Source organism: Cadophora gregata (genome assembly GCF_030347475.1).
Source record: "Cadophora gregata isolate MNR1 chromosome Unknown scaffold_1, whole genome shotgun sequence".
Classification (NCBI taxonomy): Eukaryota; Fungi; Ascomycota; class Leotiomycetes; order Helotiales; family Ploettnerulaceae; genus Cadophora; species Cadophora gregata.
In genome coordinates, this window is record NW_026695924.1 from 3,457,124 (window position 1) to 3,476,971 (window position 19,848).

Here is a 19,848-nt window from a genome sequence, read left to right on the forward strand (position 1 = left end):
CGTTTAAATCAAACACATAGAATCTCTGGACGTTGCATGCGAGGGGGACTTTTAGTTGTGGCATTTTATGCATGATTTCCAGCGGTGCAGGGATGGATGGGCTTGCATCACCGGAATCCGCTCCACAGAGCCGCGACTTCGCCCATGCGACCTTGACCTGACTCGAAATGAGGTGTGGTGTGGAAGCTCGGCGCCGACAACAACTTTGTTCTACAACGCTCCACGTCGCTGGCGCATCACACAGCCTGTATATTATTTATTATTATGCGCAATTGTCGCAGACCTCTCTGAGCGTCCGCCAATACAGTCACAATGGACGACGCTCTGTCTCGGTCGGAGTATCCAGCGGCCCTGGTAAGCGTCATTCAGTTGTCCAGCTTGTAACTTTGCGCCCTGGCTAATTGATGCTCAGGGGCGCCTCTCTCCAGGAACTGCGAATGCCAGGCTTGCAGAGCGAGTGAAGAAGATTGGGAAGATCAATACAGAGATTGCAGGATGGCTACAGGTATATATTGCTGAGGTGGGGCTTTGATGGGCTGCTTGTTCACATATTTCCAGGAACGCCGGAAGGTTGAGGAAGCATATGTCGCAGGTCTGAAGAAGCTTTCAGTTCGTCCATTGGCAGAATTGGAGAGGGACTTAGGGTATGTTTAAGTGATTATAGTCCTGGACGGCTGCTGACAGTTGCTGAAGGATATTTGATGCCCCATGGAAGAAGATTGTTGAATCAGCATCAGAAATGGCAAAGTCACATACCCTATTGGCCGACCGGATAGAAAAAGATGTCGAACAGCCTCTGCGAAACTTTGCTGCAAATAATAGGGAGATGTCAGCAATGACAACTATACAAGGGAATCTAGCTGCTATGGCCAAGGATCTGGAAGACGCCCAGGACAAATCCGACAGACTGAGCAAGAAAGGAGGGAAAGCCAGCGCCCAAAAGGTTGATGTGGCTCAAACGAGACTGCAAACAGCAACATCGTCCTGGGATGCCCAAGCGCCATTCATATTCGAAACTCTCCAGACATTAGATGAAAGACGTCTAAACCACCTTCGAGACGTTCTCACACAGTACCAGACTCTCGAAATGGACAATGTTAACAGAAGTCAGAAAGTCGTGGAAAATACTCTGGGACTTTTACTAGAGGTTGAGACGGCACAAGAGATACAGAACTGGTCGCAGGCTGCGGGAATGGGTGGAAAGCCCGCCACTGAGAGGAGGGCAACGACAAGACAGTCTTCAATTGCTGGTAGCACCAGTGCTGGGACCTCCCCTATGCCTGCTCCGCCGAGACCCGCATCTACGCATGCAGACAATCAGAGTGAACATTCTGAAAAGCGAGAGCAAGGTATGGTCAACAGACTTTCCTCTAGTCGCTTCTTTTTTGGAGCTTATTTTAGCTCCTATTGAAACTCTGTATATACTGACCTCATTATAGAGTCAAAATTGAAAAGCCGTTTCGGTACCATGCTTGGACGACGCCGACAAAGTATACATGGTGGGTTCGGGCGTGCTCCTTCACCCAACAAGTCAGGATTTATACCATTTGGTGGAAGAAATACAGCTAGTCGAGATGGTCGCCCGAGCCCATCCCCACGAGCCTCATCAAATAATCTTCGAGAATCACCAGCACCTGATAATAGGCTTTCGTCGCTAGCTGAGTCACCGCCTGCACGTAGCCCTACCTCTCAAACCAATGGACATGCCAACAATGACCCTGACGCGATAAATTTCATTGCATCTAGTTTTGACGGCCCGTCACCCTCACATGCACTAAATGGTACCACTGCGTCGAATCTCCCAGATTTGTCGGATGTTCAGCCTCCACCTGGCCCCCCGCCGTCTCACATCAAGGCTGCTTCGGAGGCACAGAAAGACGCAGAGGGATTTTCCGTGCCGGCGCCTATGAATGATCCCATTTCACAGGCACAGCAGGATGCGGCTTCAGAAGCAGACCAACCTCAGTTCAAACTCGATATCCGGAAAGATCCCATCCCAGAGCAGGATGCTGATGCCCAGGCAGCCTTGTCCAGTGTTGCCAATACATTGAGGTCGTCTACAACCCCAAGCCGTAAGGCTGGCACCGTCAGAGGTCGGCGAGATGTTCGGAACACCATTTTTGTGCCAGCAATGCCCACAACTTTGGACGTAGCAAGCCCGGAGAATCAATATCCTCCTTCACCTGGAATTGCGCCTGGTAGAGCTGCTGCTCTTGCAGCATTGTCATCTGGCGAGCATGCCGCTGCTGCAAGCGCTTCAGACACAACTTCAATCCGCTCTGGACATTCTTTAACAAACCATGCCTTGGTTAAGCATGCGGAATCTCATGCAGCCGGTCTACATGCTTCCATCATTGAGACTGTGAGTGTAACTTTTGAAGGCGGTGTAGTCAAGACTACCAAAATAAACGGAGAGATTGCTCTAGTTCACAACAAAGAGTCTGATGACTCAACCTTCTCCAGTAAGCTGCTAGTCAGTCCGCTATACGTGAAAATGCTCATGAAATATAGGTACCAATGAGACAATACGGATAAACAACTTTCCAAATATGGAAGCGATTGGCCCTAATCGGACATTCATCCATCCAGTCTCAGAACAAAAGCCTGACGAATTCAAAATCGATTTGTCTCCGCTTTCATCAAAGGCTTCTGTGGCATTCACATATCGCGTTCATGTTGATGAAACAACGATGGCCACTCAAGGCCCCCTTCTCTTGAAACAAACCTGGAAGCAACAAGGAGATAAGCTAGGGCTTGTTATAGAGTACAGCGTTAATCCAGCCTTCAGCTCAGATCCTGTAACATTCCTTAACCTTGTTCTCGTTGGTATCTACCAAGGTGCCCGAGCTACAGCATGTCAAACCAAACCAACTGGGACACACCTGAAGGAGAAATCACTCGTTTACTGGCGCATGGGCGATGTCACTCTGGCACACGGCTGGCATAAAATCATCTGCAGGGTGACAGGCACAGAAGGTGCCATGCCAGAACCTGGACATGTAGAAGCTCGCTGGGAAATCAACAACCCGTCAAATTCACCAATCGGCAGCGGTATCAGCATTTCTAAGTTCGAGGAAGCAAAGGGCAAAGCCAAAGAGGAGAATGATGATCCTTTTGCTGACGCAACAAGCCCGGGTCTACCGCCTACGCCGTTAGGTACTTGGACAGATATCGGGATGCAGAAGAAGCTGGTTAGTGGTAAATATGAGGCGCGTTAAGGGCGTGTAATGTTATGTTGTGAGTTTTGGGTAATTCAATGTGTTGAGGCGAGACTGCATGGGAGGGAGGGAAGGTGACGACGATCGTGTAATTCATTGTACAGCACAATACATTGTATTGTTTGAAAGATATCCTTCACGTTCTTCAAGCTCGCAGCCAGCCTTTTTCCTTTTTTTTTCTCCCCTACCTTCTCTTGTTGCTCTGTCTTCTTTGCAGTAGCAATATTACGTCTCGGCACTATCACATGTGGCGAAACTAGCTTATGCCATCCAACTCCCAGCTTCTCATTCAGCCCCTACATCCACATCAGGAACCGAACAAGATGGGGGTGATTTCATGCTCTCCACGCTAGAAAGCTTGGTCTTGGAGCCAAGTAAACTGGCTTTTCTCCGAATAGTGCTTGCAGAATCTAGAAGAACGTCAATTGAAGTTTAGAGAAGAGGGTGTTGTTGTACGTCATCCATTCCCTGCTGGGCTGGTGGTTCATGCAGGTCTGCATATTTTGTATGCAGCTCTCCTCTTTTTCAAGTATTCGGGTCCTATTTGGGCTATAGAAGTAGTTCTATTGCGGAGTTTGCTCAATTGACTTCCATATGCAACGTGCAGTAACAGATAAGAAACTCCTTCTCGCGGCGAGGGCCATGGTGGGGTGAGTGTGAGGGGAAGGAAAGTGGCGTGTTGTTGTCCAGATTTTGGGTTGCGCCGCCGGATGAAGAGCCGAACGTAGTCGGGTTGTTGGCTGAGAACTTGGTTCTAGATGCTCGATTGAACGTTGAGGGATTATTTGGGAGTTTGAGATCAAGGTTTTTGGAGGTCATATTCTTGATTTGGATGGTAAGGGTGCTGGATATGCCGTTTCATCTCAAGGGAAGTTCGGGATGTCTCGATCTCTCAGCGCAGGAAGGGAGTCGAAGTGCTGCTGGACAGAGTATAGAGTGGATGACGACTGATTAATTTTCGATGATGACTGATTTGCAGCTGTGCCCTAAACGATCCCATTTGCTGCAGATAGCCCGCTCCCCGCTTCTGACATCAGGACATTGGAGTATATATCAAGGACGAAACTGCCCCATCAGTCTGATCTTCAACCTCAATCCGACAGCCATCAACACTAGCTTCAATCCATCTAAATTCAAACCGTCAAACGACTCATTTCATAATCCACCTCAACTCCAAGTAAACCGCAACCATGTTCGGCTCCAACGACAACGAGAACGACCGAAGCTCCTCCAACCAGGAAAGCAGCTATGGAAATTCTGACTCCAATAGCTCTAGTGGCTATGGTGGAAATGATTCCTCAATTTCAAATGAAAATAGCTATGGCTCTTCCGACTCAACTTCGACCAGTGGAGGATATGGAGCAAGCAACAGTAACAACGACAACGATAAAAGTGGAGGGTCATACGGCTCGTCAGATTCCAGTTCGAACTCGAACTCCAACCCGGGTGAAGGGAGATATGGGGGTGGCAATGATGATAATGAGACCTCATCGAAGTCGAACTCGGGTAGTGGTGGATATGGAGGAAGCAACGACAACAATGAGAGATCAGGAGACTCAAACTCCAATTCGAATGAAGAAGGATACGGAGGCAACAGCAATGATTATGGGAGTTCCAACTCGAACTCCTCGAGTGGATTTGGGGGTTCGGGAGGTTCCTCTGGACGATTTGAGAGCAAGATTGAGCAGAAGAGCATGGAAGCAGCTGAGGGATATGCCAAGAAAGAGGGTTGGTAAATGGGGACTTCGGAGGTTTATCTTGTGGTAACTTCTGAGATGATATATCTTGATTTGTACAAGAGACAGGCTGGAGATTCTGCAGTTTGTTTCTTTCTAATTGATATATACTTTGGCTAGAGTTAATTTCTTATGAGAGTTTCCTCGCTTTTCCATTGTGACCGTGGATGTCGTGACAGAAATAAGAAAACAGGCTATGCATCGCAACCAATGTCGGCTCATTGCCACATACCACTGCGGGTCTTGATAGCTGATGGAAGGGATCAAGCTCTACCTAGGTAGTCGAGGTCAATTCACCACGTGATGGCTGCACGCCCCTCTACTAGAGGCTGATAGTATCCCAGTCCAAGCGAATACTACCTCGACCCGATCAACCGGAAATGCTAGGTATGCCTTGCATCATGTATTCTATTTTTAGACCACCCGAATGCTAACGAGAAGGACATGAGTACTTAATCAGCATTGTAGCGAGATTGGCATTCTTTCCGCCAGTCCCGAGTTGTGGTTTTCGACCTCAACGGAGTAGACAGACTTGATTTATAGGAAGCCAAATGAGGACCATTTCTTTTATTTTCATGAATAGATATGTCAAATACCGTTTCCTGCGCAGGGAAAATGAACGATAATGCGGTACATTGGCCTGGATATAACTCTTCCACACCTGACCAACAAAAAGTTCCAATCTCTCATACTAGTCGTAGACTTGGCGAGTCTCGGCTTAAAGCTTGTATTATAGCTGGATCAAACGCTGGAAAACTGAATTCTTCAAGAAAAGGAACTCTCCTGGGCGAGATCGGAGTGACGGACCGGCAGATGTCTTCCGAGGATGGAATGCCTCCGATACATTATAATAATACCTCGAGCTGCCGATGAAGCTTGGAACCGAGTACTCTCGGCCTCTCGGCCATCTTTCAGCTGGTCCTTAATATAGTGTCTAGAGTGACTCGATGCGAAAGTGGAGAGATTGTTGGACAACTCCGAATTGAAAGATTAATTGATGCCAAGAATAGAACAAATGGAGCAAAACAGCGCTGCTATCAAATGATCTGATCACAGCGTGTCGGTTCGAGCTTTGCGAGTATCGATCACTTGCGTGACCTGCTGCTGTGAAGCCTGGGTGACTCCCACTTGGGCGTTCTCGACGATGTAGTGTTTAGGCAAACCCAAGATCTGAAATAGGTGGGTTGCCTGCTGGTGATCCACACGGAGGAGTTCCTCATGCCAGGGCAGCGGCTCCCCTCGGAGCTTTGAAAGCTAGACGAGGTCTTTAAATAGAATACATGCTCTGAGATATAGATTGTAGGCTGAACATGCATTCATCCTGACCTGTCAAGCTATTTTGCCCCGCCTTGTTGGGGTGCCCCCCTGATGGTACCTGGATGTTCTGCCTGGTAGACCAGCATTGGTATCTTGACGAGTTTGCGATCGTAGCAACCGATGCCGAAAAGCTGCTTTGTTTGGCCAGGTGGTTCTAAAGCTTAGGCAAATGTTTATATAAATTGCCGGGAGATTGTCGTTGCAGAGAGTTGGCGCTTAATGTGTGCCCCTGTCGTTCCCCCTCGCTTCCCCACAAACGAGCATGACTTCACACCCACAACCTGCGCCTGCGCCAACCTTAATTGATCCCAGACGACATCCTGTGAAGCTCCACAGAAACGTATTGCCCCTTTCAGCTTGGTCCTGTACAAGCAATCAATGTGTCGGGCTTGTGGCAGACTATCGTGCCTAAACACAACTACCATGTCCTCGTAACTCTCGGCCGGGCAGGCATTGGAGCTGTACACATTTGTGACTCGCCGCTGGGTAGCCGCTGGGCCAGGTATGCTACCTGCCGATGATGCATCCAGCGAGTTGTTTGTCGGTGATCGTTTCCTCACAAAGAGTGACTGACACAAGTACGTAGTTGATTTCCGGAAGAATGTTGAGGCGACTCGGCAATCTGTTTTGATCGACGAGATCCCACCCACGCCCACTTCAGGGCGAGGTCCCCAAATCATTATCTGTGGCATGGGTGTCAATCTTCAAGCAAGCCACACACACCTTGTTTGGTGACTGGAGCGATGCACTCCGGCCGTATGAAGATGTGGGTCTGAATCACTTGACCAACCCGACAGCGAGAGCGGAATGATGGAGACCTCCCGTCGTTATCGAAGCACAGATGTCATAAGACTTATGCATGACATGAATGGGTTGAGTAAATAGAAGACTTCTCAAGAATCAGATGAAACTTGAATTCCCCGATCTAGTTCATCTCAACAAGAACTTTTGCGGATGCACAATATACAGCCTGCCGTTCTGGAAGTGAAAATCATTGGTTCGTATCGCCACACCATTTTAATAAGCTTACTCTAATTCTATACATAGCACAGTTGCAATATACTGCACTATATATTCCATATAACCCATTGTCACAAGCACCCTACGAGCCACGTTTTTCATGCGCTGAGCGCCTCAACTTCTGGGGGGTGTCGGGATTGGAATCTCAATAATGGAACTATCTCAGCTCAACAACACGCAATCGTGACCATTGGGTCTTTTCAAGCTTCGCGTATCTTTATCCGATGCATCTCAAGTCATTGACGTCTCGTATTGGACTCATCAGGCCATAGACCTGCCATTGAGGCGTTCTCCATATTGATGCGGGGCAACGAGCAGGTGTCTTTCCGTAGGAAACTCGGAGGTCGAGATCGGTCGAGGCGCCATTTCGGACGAACAATACCACAGCAACTGAATGGAAATAGCTATGGGACTCAATGTCACGACTGACACGGGCGACAACCGTCCGTGGTCCTACTACAGACACCACTAAGTTCGGACAGCATATATAAAGGGATCGTCGACCCTAAAGGATCTTCTTTCAATTCTCCATCCACAACAGTCTCTTTACAGCTTCGATCTTCAGTATTCGATTAACTCGCCACGAGACACCTTTGCCAAAATGCTTGCACTTATCTCCATCCTTGCTCTCGCCACAACGGCTTTTGCGGCTCCAGTCGCTGATGGGCCAGTCCTGGGTGTTGTTGTGGGAGCTCCTGCCGCCACTACCACCGCCATTGGTCCAAACCCAACTCAAGTATCCATCAACTCGATCTCTTATGGTGGAACTGGCTGCCCGCAAGGCACAGTAGGATCATTCATCTCAGCAGATCGTTCGACGTATGTGGAAATCCCCGGTTCCAGTACTTGGCTAACAGCATGGCAGCTTCACTCTTATCTTTGATGCAATGGTTGCTTCTATCGGAACTGGTGTTCCCGTAACCGAGAATCGGAAGAATTGCCAGCTCAACATCAACCTGCAATACCCATCCGGATTCCAGTACAGCGTTCTGAGCACCGAGTTCCGTGGTTATGCTGATCTCCAAAATGGTATCAATGGAGTTCAACAAGCAACCTACTACTTTTCCGGATGTAGGTCCCCTCCTTCGCAGCTTTTGCTGAAACCAGTTACTGACAATAGAGTAGCGTCTGCTCAAGCATCAATCTCGACGAACTTCAAGGGCCCAACTAACGGCGATTACGCGATCTCTGATCAGATCCCATTCACCTCCACCATTTGGTCGCCTTGCGGAGCTGCAATGCCTCTCAACATCAACTCTCAGGTTCGACTTACTAGCACGAAATCTGGTGCGAGTGGTCTGTTGACCCAGGATTCCATTGATGGAAAGGTCACCTATGTTGTCGGGGTGCAATGGCAGAAGTGTATGTTGAAATGTAGTCCAGAATTCCAACAAAAAAATACTAACATAAACAAAGGCACACCACCGAAGGAGTAGAGAAATCCACGACTCTGACAGCGAGAGATGAGTGCTGAAAATACTGCATGGAGATTGGATTGTCATAGGGATGAGTATGGGCGGATTGACAGCAACGGAGGGTGTTCTTTTCTGCATCATTACTCTATGCATGGATAGGCATTATATCAAACTTTTGATATACCTGATTTTAGTCGGAACTGTGAAATGGCGTGCACTGAAGATACCTTTCGTAATCCTGTTACTTCATCGAGGTTTATTGGAGGTCGAAACAGCTACAAATAATTTCGGGGTACATTTAATAAGAAATCCAACTGGTAGGAACGAATGGAACCTTGAAAAACGAAGATCGATCATACTCGAGTATTGTAATAAACATCGAGGGCAGATGGTCAGAGGTCAAACAATGTCTGGCGGTGAAGACCACAGGCTAAGCTATTTTCGGTGCGGCAATATTTGAACCAACCAGTGACCCGCTCCATCTAAGTAAACAACATCGGACCTGGAGCTGCAACTTACATTTTCGACAGTATTGCTTCAGCATTTCCGACACCTCGACGCGTCAATTGCTACTAACAACAGAATCCTTCTCGATTTATTGCTTCGCCACCTGCCTTCGAATTTCGAGATCACCAACGGCGCGCCGTGCTTCGCCGTTTTCCCCTCCAAACTTGTATCAAAACAAACCCACTGATGTTCAACATCTCCAACACGCTTCGATAAAGTAGCACTTTCAACAAACACTGGAACGCGCGGGCAACAAAATGGCAATCGGCGACGTGGCAGATCAGTACTTCACATATGACTCGCGACTTGTATCATTTCAGAATGGTCAACAGGTTGCAAAGCGGCGAGCATCTAATGCGAGTACAAAGGCTGGAAAGACTTTAAAATGGCCTCACAAATTTCTCTCGGGTGAAGAGGTTAGTAATTCACAACATTCTGTAATTTGATTCATCCTGACACGCGTTTAGCTTGCCAGAGCCGGTTTCTTTTACTATCCCCAAGCAGCCAATCCTGACAACGTCGCGTGTTTCCTCTGCCACAGGTCTCTTGATGGATGGGAAGAGGATGACGACCCTTTGGCGGAACATTTAAAGCATTCTCCGGACTGTGGATGGGCAATTGTGGCGACAATTGAGAAGCAGGATGGTGTTCTGAGTTCGGAATATCCTTCGAGCTCGGCCATGATTGCTGCTCGGAAATCTACTTTTGCTGACAAATGGCCACACGAGGGAAAGAAAGGGTGGAAGTGTAAGGTCAAGCAGGTGTGTTGTGGATATTAGATAGTCATACCAAATGCTAATAGCGAATTTAGATGGTAGATGCAGGGTGGAAGTACACCCCAACTCCAGAATACGATGATATGGCGACCTGCGCGTACTGTAACTTGGCGCTGGATGGATGGGAAAACTCGGACAAGCCAATGTAAGTCGTCTGGTTGCGACTTCTCACGATGTTAATTCTAATTTTGGCAGGGACGAACACTTCAAACGATCCCCGGAATGCCCTTTCTTTGCTCTCATAAATGAACACCTGAAAAGTCCAGCTCCAAAGAAGGCCAAAGCGAAACGAGACAGGACATCAAAAGCTTCTAGATTTTCCACACAGTCAGCGTTTACTGTTGCCTCCGAAGTACCAGAGGATCTGCCAGCAGAAGAGGAGGACAGTATTTTGACAACCGCAACAACCGCTACCACGAAGAAGATGGGAAGAGCAAAGAAAGCACCTGCTGCCAAGGGTAAGAAGACCAGAGCGAAGAAGGGCGAACCTGTGGAGGTCGTGGAAGCTCCCGAGCCGGAAGATGATGATTTTGAAGTGAAGGTGGACGTGGACTCGGCACCGAAACCTAGTCGGGCGAGAAAGCGAAAGAGTGAAGACGAGGTAGAAGTTGCTCCCACTGTTGATATTGCACCCCCGCCAGCAAAACGGAGAGCAACTCGAACTAGAGGAAGCACTGCTATCGATGACTCGATCCTCAATTACGATGACCAACCACAGGAGAAGCCGAAGCCTGCGGTCAGGAAAGGACGACCATCCCGTAAAGTCTCAACCGCATCAGTGGCGCCAACAAAAGCACCATTTCTCGACGACGATGAGATCGACAAAGCACTTGAAGCTGATCTTAATAGACCATTGACCGAGGATGAGGGAGAACCTGTGGCAATCCTTCCCCCCAAGAGAGGAAGAGCTAGCAAAATCATTAAGACCGACCATCACATGTTTGATGCTTCTCCAATCGACATTGACGAAGCTGCCATTGATGCAGAGTTGGAGGCCATGGAGGTCGAAACGAAGCCGCTACCTAAGGCAAAGGGTGCAAAAGCAAAGCAGCCTCGGAAGGTGTCTGCGAAGCAACGGTCTGCCGGGCAAAAGGCTGCTGATGCGGCGGCTGAAGCAGAACGTCAAGCCGAAGATGAAGCTACTCAGCAGATTACGGATGAGCTTGAGCATAGCATATCTGTGCAACACTCGTCGCCTGTCATCCAGCAAAAGAAGCAGCGAGCACCTGTCCGCCAGCCTTCAAAGAAGGCGCCTGGAAGAGCTACTAGAGGTTCTGTTATGTCTGTGAGCGAGCACAGCACTTCAATGGTCGATGATATTCCCAATGAGCAAATTGCTGAATCTGGAAATGACACAGACGATAGCATTGCTAGCCAGTCCACAGTCGTTCGAGGCGGGTCGAAACGACGTGGCAGCACAATGAAGAAAGGGAAGGGCGGAAAGAAGGGTCCTGGCAGAAACATAGAGGAGATCGTGCACAAAGTTCAAGAGCAGGACCTAGAAGTTGAAGAAGAGGCGCCAGTTCCGTCTGAAAAGGGTAAAAGAACACTCCACATCGAAGAGATCACCATGACGGAGGAGACGTATTATTCTACTGCTCCCGAGATGTCTGTAGCCGAGCCAGAGATTGAAAAAGAGGAACCCGCTCCTCAACCAGCCAAGCCAAAAACTACAAAAGCTCGAGGGAGGCCACGGAAAGTCTCCACGCCAGCACCAGCACCTGCAGAGACTGTGCCAGAAGAGGAGGAAATCATTGGACAGGAGGTTTCTGTCCCACCTGAGCCAACGCCTGTTAAGGCTCACTCCCCACTTCGATCTTCGACTCCGCCACCAAGGGAGTTGACGCCATCGCAAAGCCCACAGTCTTCAGATGCAGAAAATCACCCACCTTCATCAAAGCCCTCCGCGCTCGCCCAGAGGTTGGCGACTCCGACTTCTTCCAGGCCACGCGTTCCCCTCTCCGAATCCACGCCGATCATGTCTCCATCCAAGAGAAATATCATTGCAGGACTCCAAAGTAACCAGCCATGGACATCAGTCGACCTAGAGACAATTTTCCCCAAGTCTCCTAGGGCCACAGGGTCCGCTGGTGACGTCTTTGGAAATGCAGTGGACAAAGTCAAGAACGGTGAGTTGACGAGTCCTGAGAAGAGGATGACGGTTGAAGAGTGGATCAAGCACAATGCTGCTATGGCCGAAGAGAAATTGAAAAGCGAGTGTGAAAGAATGGTGAGTGTTTTTGAGAGCGAGGGAAGTCGAGCCATGCAAGCTTTAGAGGGAGTTGAATGTTTGGAATGATGGGATACAAAGGACTAGATGATGATGATTTTTAATGCTTGGGCTTGGGTATGAATACATGACATCTGGCGTCACGGGGTTGTAGACTCTACTATCATCACTCACGGTGTAGCAATTGAGTCATTCAGTTTCGTTCATTGAAATTATCGTATCTGCCAGCACGTGATGTGATATCTTTGGCCAAATAGGAAGCTATCCTCCCAACTCCTGAACGCCAAATCTCTACACGTACAATAATGTAGCAGGCACAATAAGTATATACACTCCATCTCTCATGAGCTACACGTCTACCCTCAGGGTCCCTTCCCTAAGACTCTCCTCATAAAACTCCAAGGTCAGGGCCGCCAAAAAGCAAGGAATACTACCCCTCTCCTTGACCCAGAACCGGATCTGATCTGCGATCTTCACAGCAAACGCACTCTCTGGCCCACCGCTGATCTTCATAGTGCCCTTCTCACCATCAAAGACAATGCTATTCTCATCCTCGCCTTCGCTAGGATAGAAGAAACTCGTAACGCGCATCTTGCCGTCCTTCATAAAGACCACGTCCCAGCCCAGTAGCGAAATGACCAATTGTCTGAACTCGATGGTCTTCGCACTCCAGACTTTCATGCGGCGGTCGCTGCTCTTCTTCTCTGAAGCTAGAGCTTGTTGAGCAGCGACGATTTGCTGCTCGGCTGCTTCGAGGGCTGATTCGGGCACTGACTTTAGTGTTGGTTGTTTGGTGCGGAGTTGAGTAAGGAGGTCTGCGTTCTCCTGACGGAGGGTATTGAGGGTTGAGAGTTTGATGGCTTCGAAGTCTGCGGTAGGATTGGAGCGAAGAGAGAGAACACGCGTTTTGCTTTGCTCTGTTAAGGCTTGTAGGCGTTCTTTGGTGACGGAGAGCTCTTTCTGAAGAAGTTTAATGGTGTTTTGGTGGGTGGAGAGCTCGTCTTGAAGTTTGCGGTTCTTGCGGGACAGTTGACCTAGTTGCTCGCTTTCTTCCGAATCATCGCGGCGGCGCTTCGTGCCTGTTGGTGATTTGGGTGCTGGAGGTACTTCTTTCGTAGCTAATTCAGCATTGACAGCTTCGACTTCCTGTCTGTATTTTTCGACTATGTCCTCGAGCTCTTGAATGCGTTGGACCTTGGCAGCGTCCACGCTTTCGGGTTGGAAAGTGGTGTCTTCGGTATCATAGGTCTTGAGCTGGGCTCGAAGGTATTCAGCCTCCTTGATTGCCAATGCCCGTTGTCTCTCGAGACGAAGCTGGACTTTACTGCTTGCTGGGCCGCTGACAGCAGTTGCTGGGGTTGACTTTAGCTTCTCAATCTGCTCGATCAACTTAGACTTCTCTGATTCTAGGACTTGGATAGTACTGTCCTTCGCAGCAAGTTCTGGTTCTACTCCCCCAAGTCTCTCAACCAAAGTTGCGGTCTGAAGTCGTTCTTCAACGAGAGCTCTGGCAAGTGCTTCCGGAGAATCGAATTCCAGCTGGCCGTCGCCACTTTCTTGACTTTGCAAATACGCAGTCCATGCTAAGCGTTCATCTTCAAGTCTTTGCCTCTGAATTCTGGCCTCTCCAAGGTCATTTTCTAGGCCCTCCATAGCGTCCAAACGTCGTTGTAATGTCCGCTTCTCCTCCTCGACTACTTCGACACTCTTGTGAAGTCTCTTTAAGTGCTTTAGTTCCGCAGCTTGTTCTCGATTGAGAACCTCCAGCTTTCGGATATGTGCAACTTGTTCACCAAGCTCCCTCTTGATTACACCAAGAGTTTCCGCATCGCCAGTCTGTGCTTTCAACCGCAGAACATCTGCTTCCAGAGAACCATATGCTGTCTCCTTGTCTGCCAGCTGCCGCTGCGTCTGCTGCAGCAAATTCTCCCTCCGGTCTGAATCCTGCTGAAGCTCTTCCACCGTCCGCTGCAGGGTTTCATTCCGGGTCTCGAGCTCAGCTGTTTTCCTCTCCATGCCGCGCATATTCTCCTCTCTCTCAAACCGGGATTCCTCGACTTCCTCTTCCATGATGCGCTTGCTCTCTTCAATTTCCCTAACCCGCCTTTCCAGTGCCGCCTTCTCGTTACTTGCAGAATCTCGAATCTCAGTCATCTCCTTCAGCAGCGATTCGTATTGCCGTACAGCTTTATTCCTCTCTCCCTCCGCCGCTTGCATCTTTTTGAAATCTTCCTCTCCCTTTCGCCTTGCATCTCTTAGCTCGCTCTCGTGCCTTAGCTTCGCCAGTTCCTCTTCCTGTTTGTGGTTGTCGATTGTGTATTTCAGGGTCTTGACTTCCATCTTGAGCTCGTCCATCTCTCGGCGTCTCTTCTCACGCTCTTCGTCCGTCTCAGTAGGGCCATCTGGTCTTACATTTTCGCCGGCGGAAGGTGCACGTAGGGATTGTCTGAAAGCTGCTCCGCGTGAGGGTGGACGAGATGTTGATTCTGCTCCAGTGAGAAAGTCGTAGGCAGGTTGTGTGGTCTTTGCGCGTGCTTGAGCAATCTGTAGTAGGCATCGCATCAGTATATATCATAAACTAAAGCCCAGAATAGGCTCCCGAGAAGACAGCTCAGGGGTACTTACTCTCGATGTTCCTAAAGGTATGCTGCTTCTCATGCTCGTCCTATGGCCACCGGTAACTGAGCTGCGCCGTCTAGCGGCATCTTTCAGACCTGAAGGCGTATGCGCCTTCATCATGAGAGGTTGCTGACACGCTTTACGCGCTCTGATGGTTGTCGGTATTGGAGTTGTCGCAAACAGAGAAAGAAGTTCGCGATTGATGCCGTCACTTGGCGTTGACAAACAGCCGTTTCTTTGTTTGGTTGGCGGGGTGAAATGGAGCCAGCCTGCCGGAGCTTTTTCACGCCAACATCACTTTGACGTTACAACCTCGACTGCAAGTGAATATCACACAAAGAATTTCAATGTCCATGCATATGAAGAAGAATCATATTGAAGAATAAAGTCACACTTTTTCTTGGGAATGTCTGCTCCGTTCCTACTTCTTCTGCTGCTTTCTTCGCCGCACTCCAGGTTTGGCTGCCGAACAAATCATTGCCTTATTGAGAGGACTGTCATTTGAATATCATTACTGTCATTGTCGTAATTGTCATAATGTTATGAGCGATCCTCGTAGCTATAGCCTCCCGTTGTCCGTTTGTTGTACCGCGTTCTTTGTTTGCTGAGCAAAACCTCAGTCCCATCCTCATTTGCACATTTCCATTGATTGCCAACAATGCAAGCCACCTCGCAGAGCTCTGCTAACATTCAGAAATGATGCTTACTCTCAATACTGGTCTGAGCCTCAGCTCACAACCGGACGATGAACGTCAAGAGATATTTCTTTGTATTGGCATTGCTGGATCATCAGTCTCATCATCGAGATATGACAACGAGACCAAACCATGCATGTTCTGTACAAATGTAAGAGGTGCAAGTATATTCAAAGCTGAGCAGTTGTGTACAGAAAATTCTGATGTAAAGGCGTCTTAACAGAACACGGCTTCTTCGCCAGGTCGAGTACAATATCTCGGTTCTTTCGGTCCGAGTCCAGAATGGGTGTCCCAGCTCTCATTGTTCAGATTCTGCTTCATTTCTTGTAAAATTTCGCTGTCATCTTGCTTTTCAAAAGGAGACGATGAGGTGCTAGTCGTCTCGTATTGCACATACAAAATCAGCGACATCAGATTCAGAATATCGATTCTCGCCCTCTCGGCTTCTGCACCTCTGCGGCTCAATCCAAGATATAAAATTATTCTGGAACCTTTTGCCTCTATGTTCCACCGTATATAAGCGCAACGGCGTGATTTTTCTCGAGAAACACCAACGGGACGCCATTGGCGAATTGCGCAATTGTACAGCATGATAGCGAATGCTTACTTTAAAAGCCTTGGGTACTTGGCAGGAGGGAATCATCCATATGTGCAGCGCTCTTGGCCACTTGGCCCCACCCAAGAAGGAAGGAGGAAAGCGACGACAGAACTTCTTTGCTGGGTTTCTTTGGTGTTCTTCATTGCACGATCGACGACGTTGTCGCATTGCATTTGATATACCGTTGTCGCGTTGAAGAGCACGGCTAGGCACGGAACTTGGCGAGCTAGATAGGCAGTTGGCATGGGAGGTTGGTGATGGTGATTGGTGAAGACGCTGCTATTTGCGAACTGTGTTGGGTTTCTCTTGTGTTTGAAACATCGAATAGGCAGAATGGATTGGCAGGCATGGTTATTTGGTCACTTACTTGGTGAGAAGTACTCACTGGCCAGGGAAAACCAAGGAATGCAATGGCACAGCAGAGTCCAGGATGGTCAAGGAGCGTTTATAAGGGCCCAGATCACCCTCACTGTTGAGTTCTCACGGTCGATCAACCTCGCGCAGCTCAGTCGCTTGGTATCTGGATTTACGACTCCTCGTCTGTGTAGCGCTGGGCTAGTCGTGCGGACAGTACACAGTACGGTACAACATGTCGTCTTATTGGCAGAAGTTCAGGAAGGGCGAGAAAGCCCAATTGGCGACTCATACAACAGAGTCATCGGAAGAAGTTGTCATTCGCGATGGAGATCTGGAGTTTACACGTGAGGCTGGTGCTGGGAACGACTCGCAACCTTCGTACCAGGAGCCATCTGGAGCACCAGTCGAAAAGGAATCGCCACTAGGATATGATGTCAACTGGTTCACCATCATCTTTCTGAATATCGGACAGATGATTGGGACGGGTGTTTTCTCTACACGTACGTATATACCTTCGCCGGACATTCCTGGGGCCATTTTACTCCACGACCACATGGAATATTGTAGCTAATATAAGCCCGAGACAGCTGGTTCGATCTTGAAAGGTCTCGGATCCGTTGGACTCAGTTTGATCTTCTGGCTCATTGGATTCCTTGTGGCTGCAGCTGGGATGTGCACCTACCTTGAACTGGCAGCGTATTTTCCCAATCGTTCAGGAGCTCAGGTCGTCTACCTGGAGCAAGGATATCCACGGCCGAAGTACTTCTTTCCAACCGCTTATGCTATGTTGAATGTGCTGTTGGCTTTCAGCAGCAGCAACGCCATTGGTAAGCGAGCTTTGACGCTGTGATGCACCGGATCGCTTTCTGATGACTTGAAATTAGTTTTGTCAACTTATACGTTCCGTATTGCGGGACATACCCCGACTGAATGGGAATCGAAGGGAGTAGCTATTGCTGGGTATACTTTGGCTACTGCTGGTCAGTAGCCTGCCCCTCTGGAGAAAGCCCAATTATTTACCTTCAATACAGTTGTTATAATCTCAAATAAGTGGTCCCTCAGGTTCTCGAACTACGTCGGAGTGGTAAAGGTTGGAATTTTGATATTGTATGTCTTATCTTCGACCCCTTGAAAACAAGTCAATCTAACTGTCCTCAGCATCTCAATTACTGGATTTGTCGTTCTCGGAGGAGGCGTCACATCTATCCCTGACCCAGGAGCGAACTTCCGCAATGCATTCGAAGGAACCACTGGTGATGCATCAGGTGTCGTCAGAGCACTTGTCCGAGTCAACTATGCGTACGAAGGATACGCCAACGCCTTCAATGTAGTCAACGAGATCAAGGTAGGACTCACTGCCTTGTTTCCACAGCAGCCGCTAACTCAGTCAGAACCCAATCCGAACGATCAAATGGGCAGGACCTCTTTCTCTCTTCATCGTAGCAGTTCTTTATGTTTTCGTAAACATCGCCTATTTCGCAGCCGTTCCCAAAGAAGGTATCATTGGCTCGCAAACGGCTGCTGCAGCTATTTTCTTCGAGGCGGTCTTCGGCTCAGGAAATGCAGGTCGTGGGCTGAGCTTCTTGATTTTGGTGTCCTCATTTGGAAATCTCGTTTCGAATTTGATTGGTGCTGGTCGTATCATTCGTGAATGTGGACGGTAAGAATCTTTTTTGTTGCCGTGCCCTGGTTTGACCGTGGCTGTGTGACTGACCTGCTTCCAGACAAGGTGTTCTACCATACCCAGCATTCTGGGCATCAACCCAGCCATTCGGAACACCACTCGGACCATACCTCCTCAAATACGTTCTCACTCTTCTGATGATTGTAGCCCCTCCATTTGGAGATGCCTTCGATTTCGTCGTAGATCTGAAGTCTTACCCTGACGCGGTGTTCGTCCTCGTCATGGCCGTGGGACTCTACATCATCCGCCGAAACAGAAAACGCATCAACGCCGAAGCACCAGAATTCAGAGCTTGGGATGTAGTCGTCATATTCTGGATCTTGATCCAGGTTTTGCTTTTAGTTATGCCATGGGTTCCTCCAGCGGGTGGTATTTATGCTGGGAGTGTCAGTTTCTTCTATGCAACTTATTGCTTTACTGGTTTGGGAATGTAAGTTCTACTCACATCGGTTTCACTCTCCCTTACACCTTATACCATTGCTAACAACTTGACAATATAGACTGGCAGCGTGTGCTCTGTACTACTGGGTTTGGGTACACTTCCTTCCCAAGCGCGGAGGTTATGCCATCCGACAAACCGTTCTCGTTCTCGACAGTGGCGCGCAAACGCACGAGCTCGTCAAAGTTCCTCTCAGTGAACTCGAGGAATGGGATGCCAAGCACGATGTTATTGGAAAGCAGGTTGCGGGCTCCGGGTCCAGCTATGAGCCGAAAGAGGGAAGCAGTGATGATGGTGGGGTTGTTCGCGAGCGGGTCTTTGTTGACGGTGACAAGAGGCTGGATGCATAGGAATGTTGACAACTGTGTGCTTGTCTATTGAACGATAATTAATTTCTAGCGGCTGAATGACGGGTTTTGGGTTTTGACCTTGCCTGATTCAGAGCAGCTTAATAAAATTCGAGATCATTGGGTTTCTTGTCTCTTCTCAGACTTATATCCCATCTCTAGTTCAATACCACGATCGACCATTTTTCTTTCTAAGCACTTCCATCTTGGCTGATTGTTCTTTTCGCCATACTGGCAATCTCAGAAACTACAACAGCAAGCACGCAAGATGGACAATCTGTTAGTAAGTCCGTGAGAACTGAATTCCAGGGGGGTTCATCACATCTGGAAGTGTAATGGAATTCGATAACCTGAATGAAAGAGCAGGTGCACAAGTATGAGCCTTGCGTGATAAGAAGGAAGAGTTTGTCATTTGATATAGATCGCATTCGACTTTAGTAAGAGGAGCCTCTACCTGGTCGTGGTAGCACTTTCCAATATTAATGCCAAGACATGATAGGCACTAGCCTGGTTCTGTATCTATGTCTCATAGAGCACAAACAGCAGCAACTCATGAATTCATCACAGCACAACAGTTTTTCCATCACAGCAACAGTATGTTCATCGCTGCATGTTATCGTCGCCCTTCCACACTGCCGGACCAGAACCTCCACCACACGTCAGCACTGAGCCCTAGCCGCGCATGTGCCGTGATCGTGATGCCAGCTGAGCACGGCCGCCGCCCAGGATTGTGAGATGGCTGTGGAGTGTGGATACCTACCAATTTGGCGGTGAGATGGTTGGTTACATGGAGAATTCTTCTCTGGGCCGGAAGATTTCGAAGGTTTGGGATCCATCCAGCCTTTGGGTTTTCGAGCTCCTTGCCAGCCCAACGCTTTGTTCAGTACAGG

The 19,848-nt window shown here is 48.7% G+C and overlaps 6 protein-coding genes across 6 annotated transcripts; 5 read left to right on the plus strand and 1 right to left on the minus strand.

Moving 5' to 3' along the window:
- Positions 1 to 312: 312 nt before the first annotated feature.
- Positions 313 to 3,218, plus strand: ONS95_001114 (uncharacterized protein; the record flags this gene model as incomplete). The annotated part of the gene is made up of 6 exons (XM_058494299.1): positions 313 to 354; positions 413 to 505; positions 559 to 644; positions 694 to 1,349; positions 1,440 to 2,462; positions 2,512 to 3,218. The coding sequence occupies 6 exons, from the start codon at positions 313 to 315 to the stop codon at positions 3,216 to 3,218; spliced, it is 2,607 nt and encodes an 868-aa protein (XP_058364502.1).
- Positions 3,219 to 4,408: 1,190 nt separating this feature from the next.
- ONS95_001115 (uncharacterized protein) lies at positions 4,409 to 4,954 on the plus strand (the record flags this gene model as incomplete). Its single annotated transcript, XM_058494300.1, has 1 exon — positions 4,409 to 4,954. One exon carries the CDS (start codon positions 4,409 to 4,411, stop codon positions 4,952 to 4,954), a length of 546 nt encoding a protein of 181 aa, XP_058364503.1.
- A 2,938-nt stretch (positions 4,955 to 7,892) lies between these two features.
- On the plus strand, positions 7,893 to 8,727 carry ONS95_001116 (uncharacterized protein; the record flags this gene model as incomplete). Its single annotated transcript, XM_058494301.1, has 4 exons — positions 7,893 to 8,110; positions 8,157 to 8,362; positions 8,417 to 8,653; positions 8,708 to 8,727. 4 exons carry the CDS (start codon positions 7,893 to 7,895, stop codon positions 8,725 to 8,727), a joined length of 681 nt encoding a protein of 226 aa, XP_058364504.1.
- Positions 8,728 to 9,862: 1,135 nt separating this feature from the next.
- ONS95_001117 (uncharacterized protein) lies at positions 9,863 to 12,404 on the plus strand. Its single transcript, XM_058494302.1, has 2 exons — positions 9,863 to 9,974; positions 10,025 to 12,404. The coding sequence occupies exon 2, from the start codon at positions 10,111 to 10,113 to the stop codon at positions 12,286 to 12,288; it is 2,178 nt and encodes a 725-aa protein (XP_058364505.1). The 5' UTR covers positions 9,863 to 9,974; positions 10,025 to 10,110; the 3' UTR covers positions 12,289 to 12,404.
- Positions 12,405 to 12,553: 149 nt separating this feature from the next.
- Positions 12,554 to 15,123, minus strand: MAD1 (coiled-coil domain-containing protein mad1). Its single transcript, XM_058494303.1, has 2 exons — positions 14,845 to 15,123; positions 12,554 to 14,763 (listed from the first exon to the last, which is right to left on the minus strand). The coding sequence occupies exons 1-2, from the start codon at positions 14,956 to 14,958 to the stop codon at positions 12,568 to 12,570; spliced, it is 2,310 nt and encodes a 769-aa protein (XP_058364506.1). The 5' UTR covers positions 14,959 to 15,123; the 3' UTR covers positions 12,554 to 12,567.
- A 1,597-nt stretch (positions 15,124 to 16,720) lies between these two features.
- On the plus strand, positions 16,721 to 18,961 carry ONS95_001119 (uncharacterized protein; the record flags this gene model as incomplete). Its single annotated transcript, XM_058494304.1, has 8 exons — positions 16,721 to 16,988; positions 17,076 to 17,315; positions 17,373 to 17,468; positions 17,520 to 17,595; positions 17,647 to 17,833; positions 17,880 to 18,148; positions 18,213 to 18,602; positions 18,673 to 18,961. 8 exons carry the CDS (start codon positions 16,721 to 16,723, stop codon positions 18,959 to 18,961), a joined length of 1,815 nt encoding a protein of 604 aa, XP_058364507.1.
- Between the last annotated feature and the right edge of the window lie 887 nt (positions 18,962 to 19,848).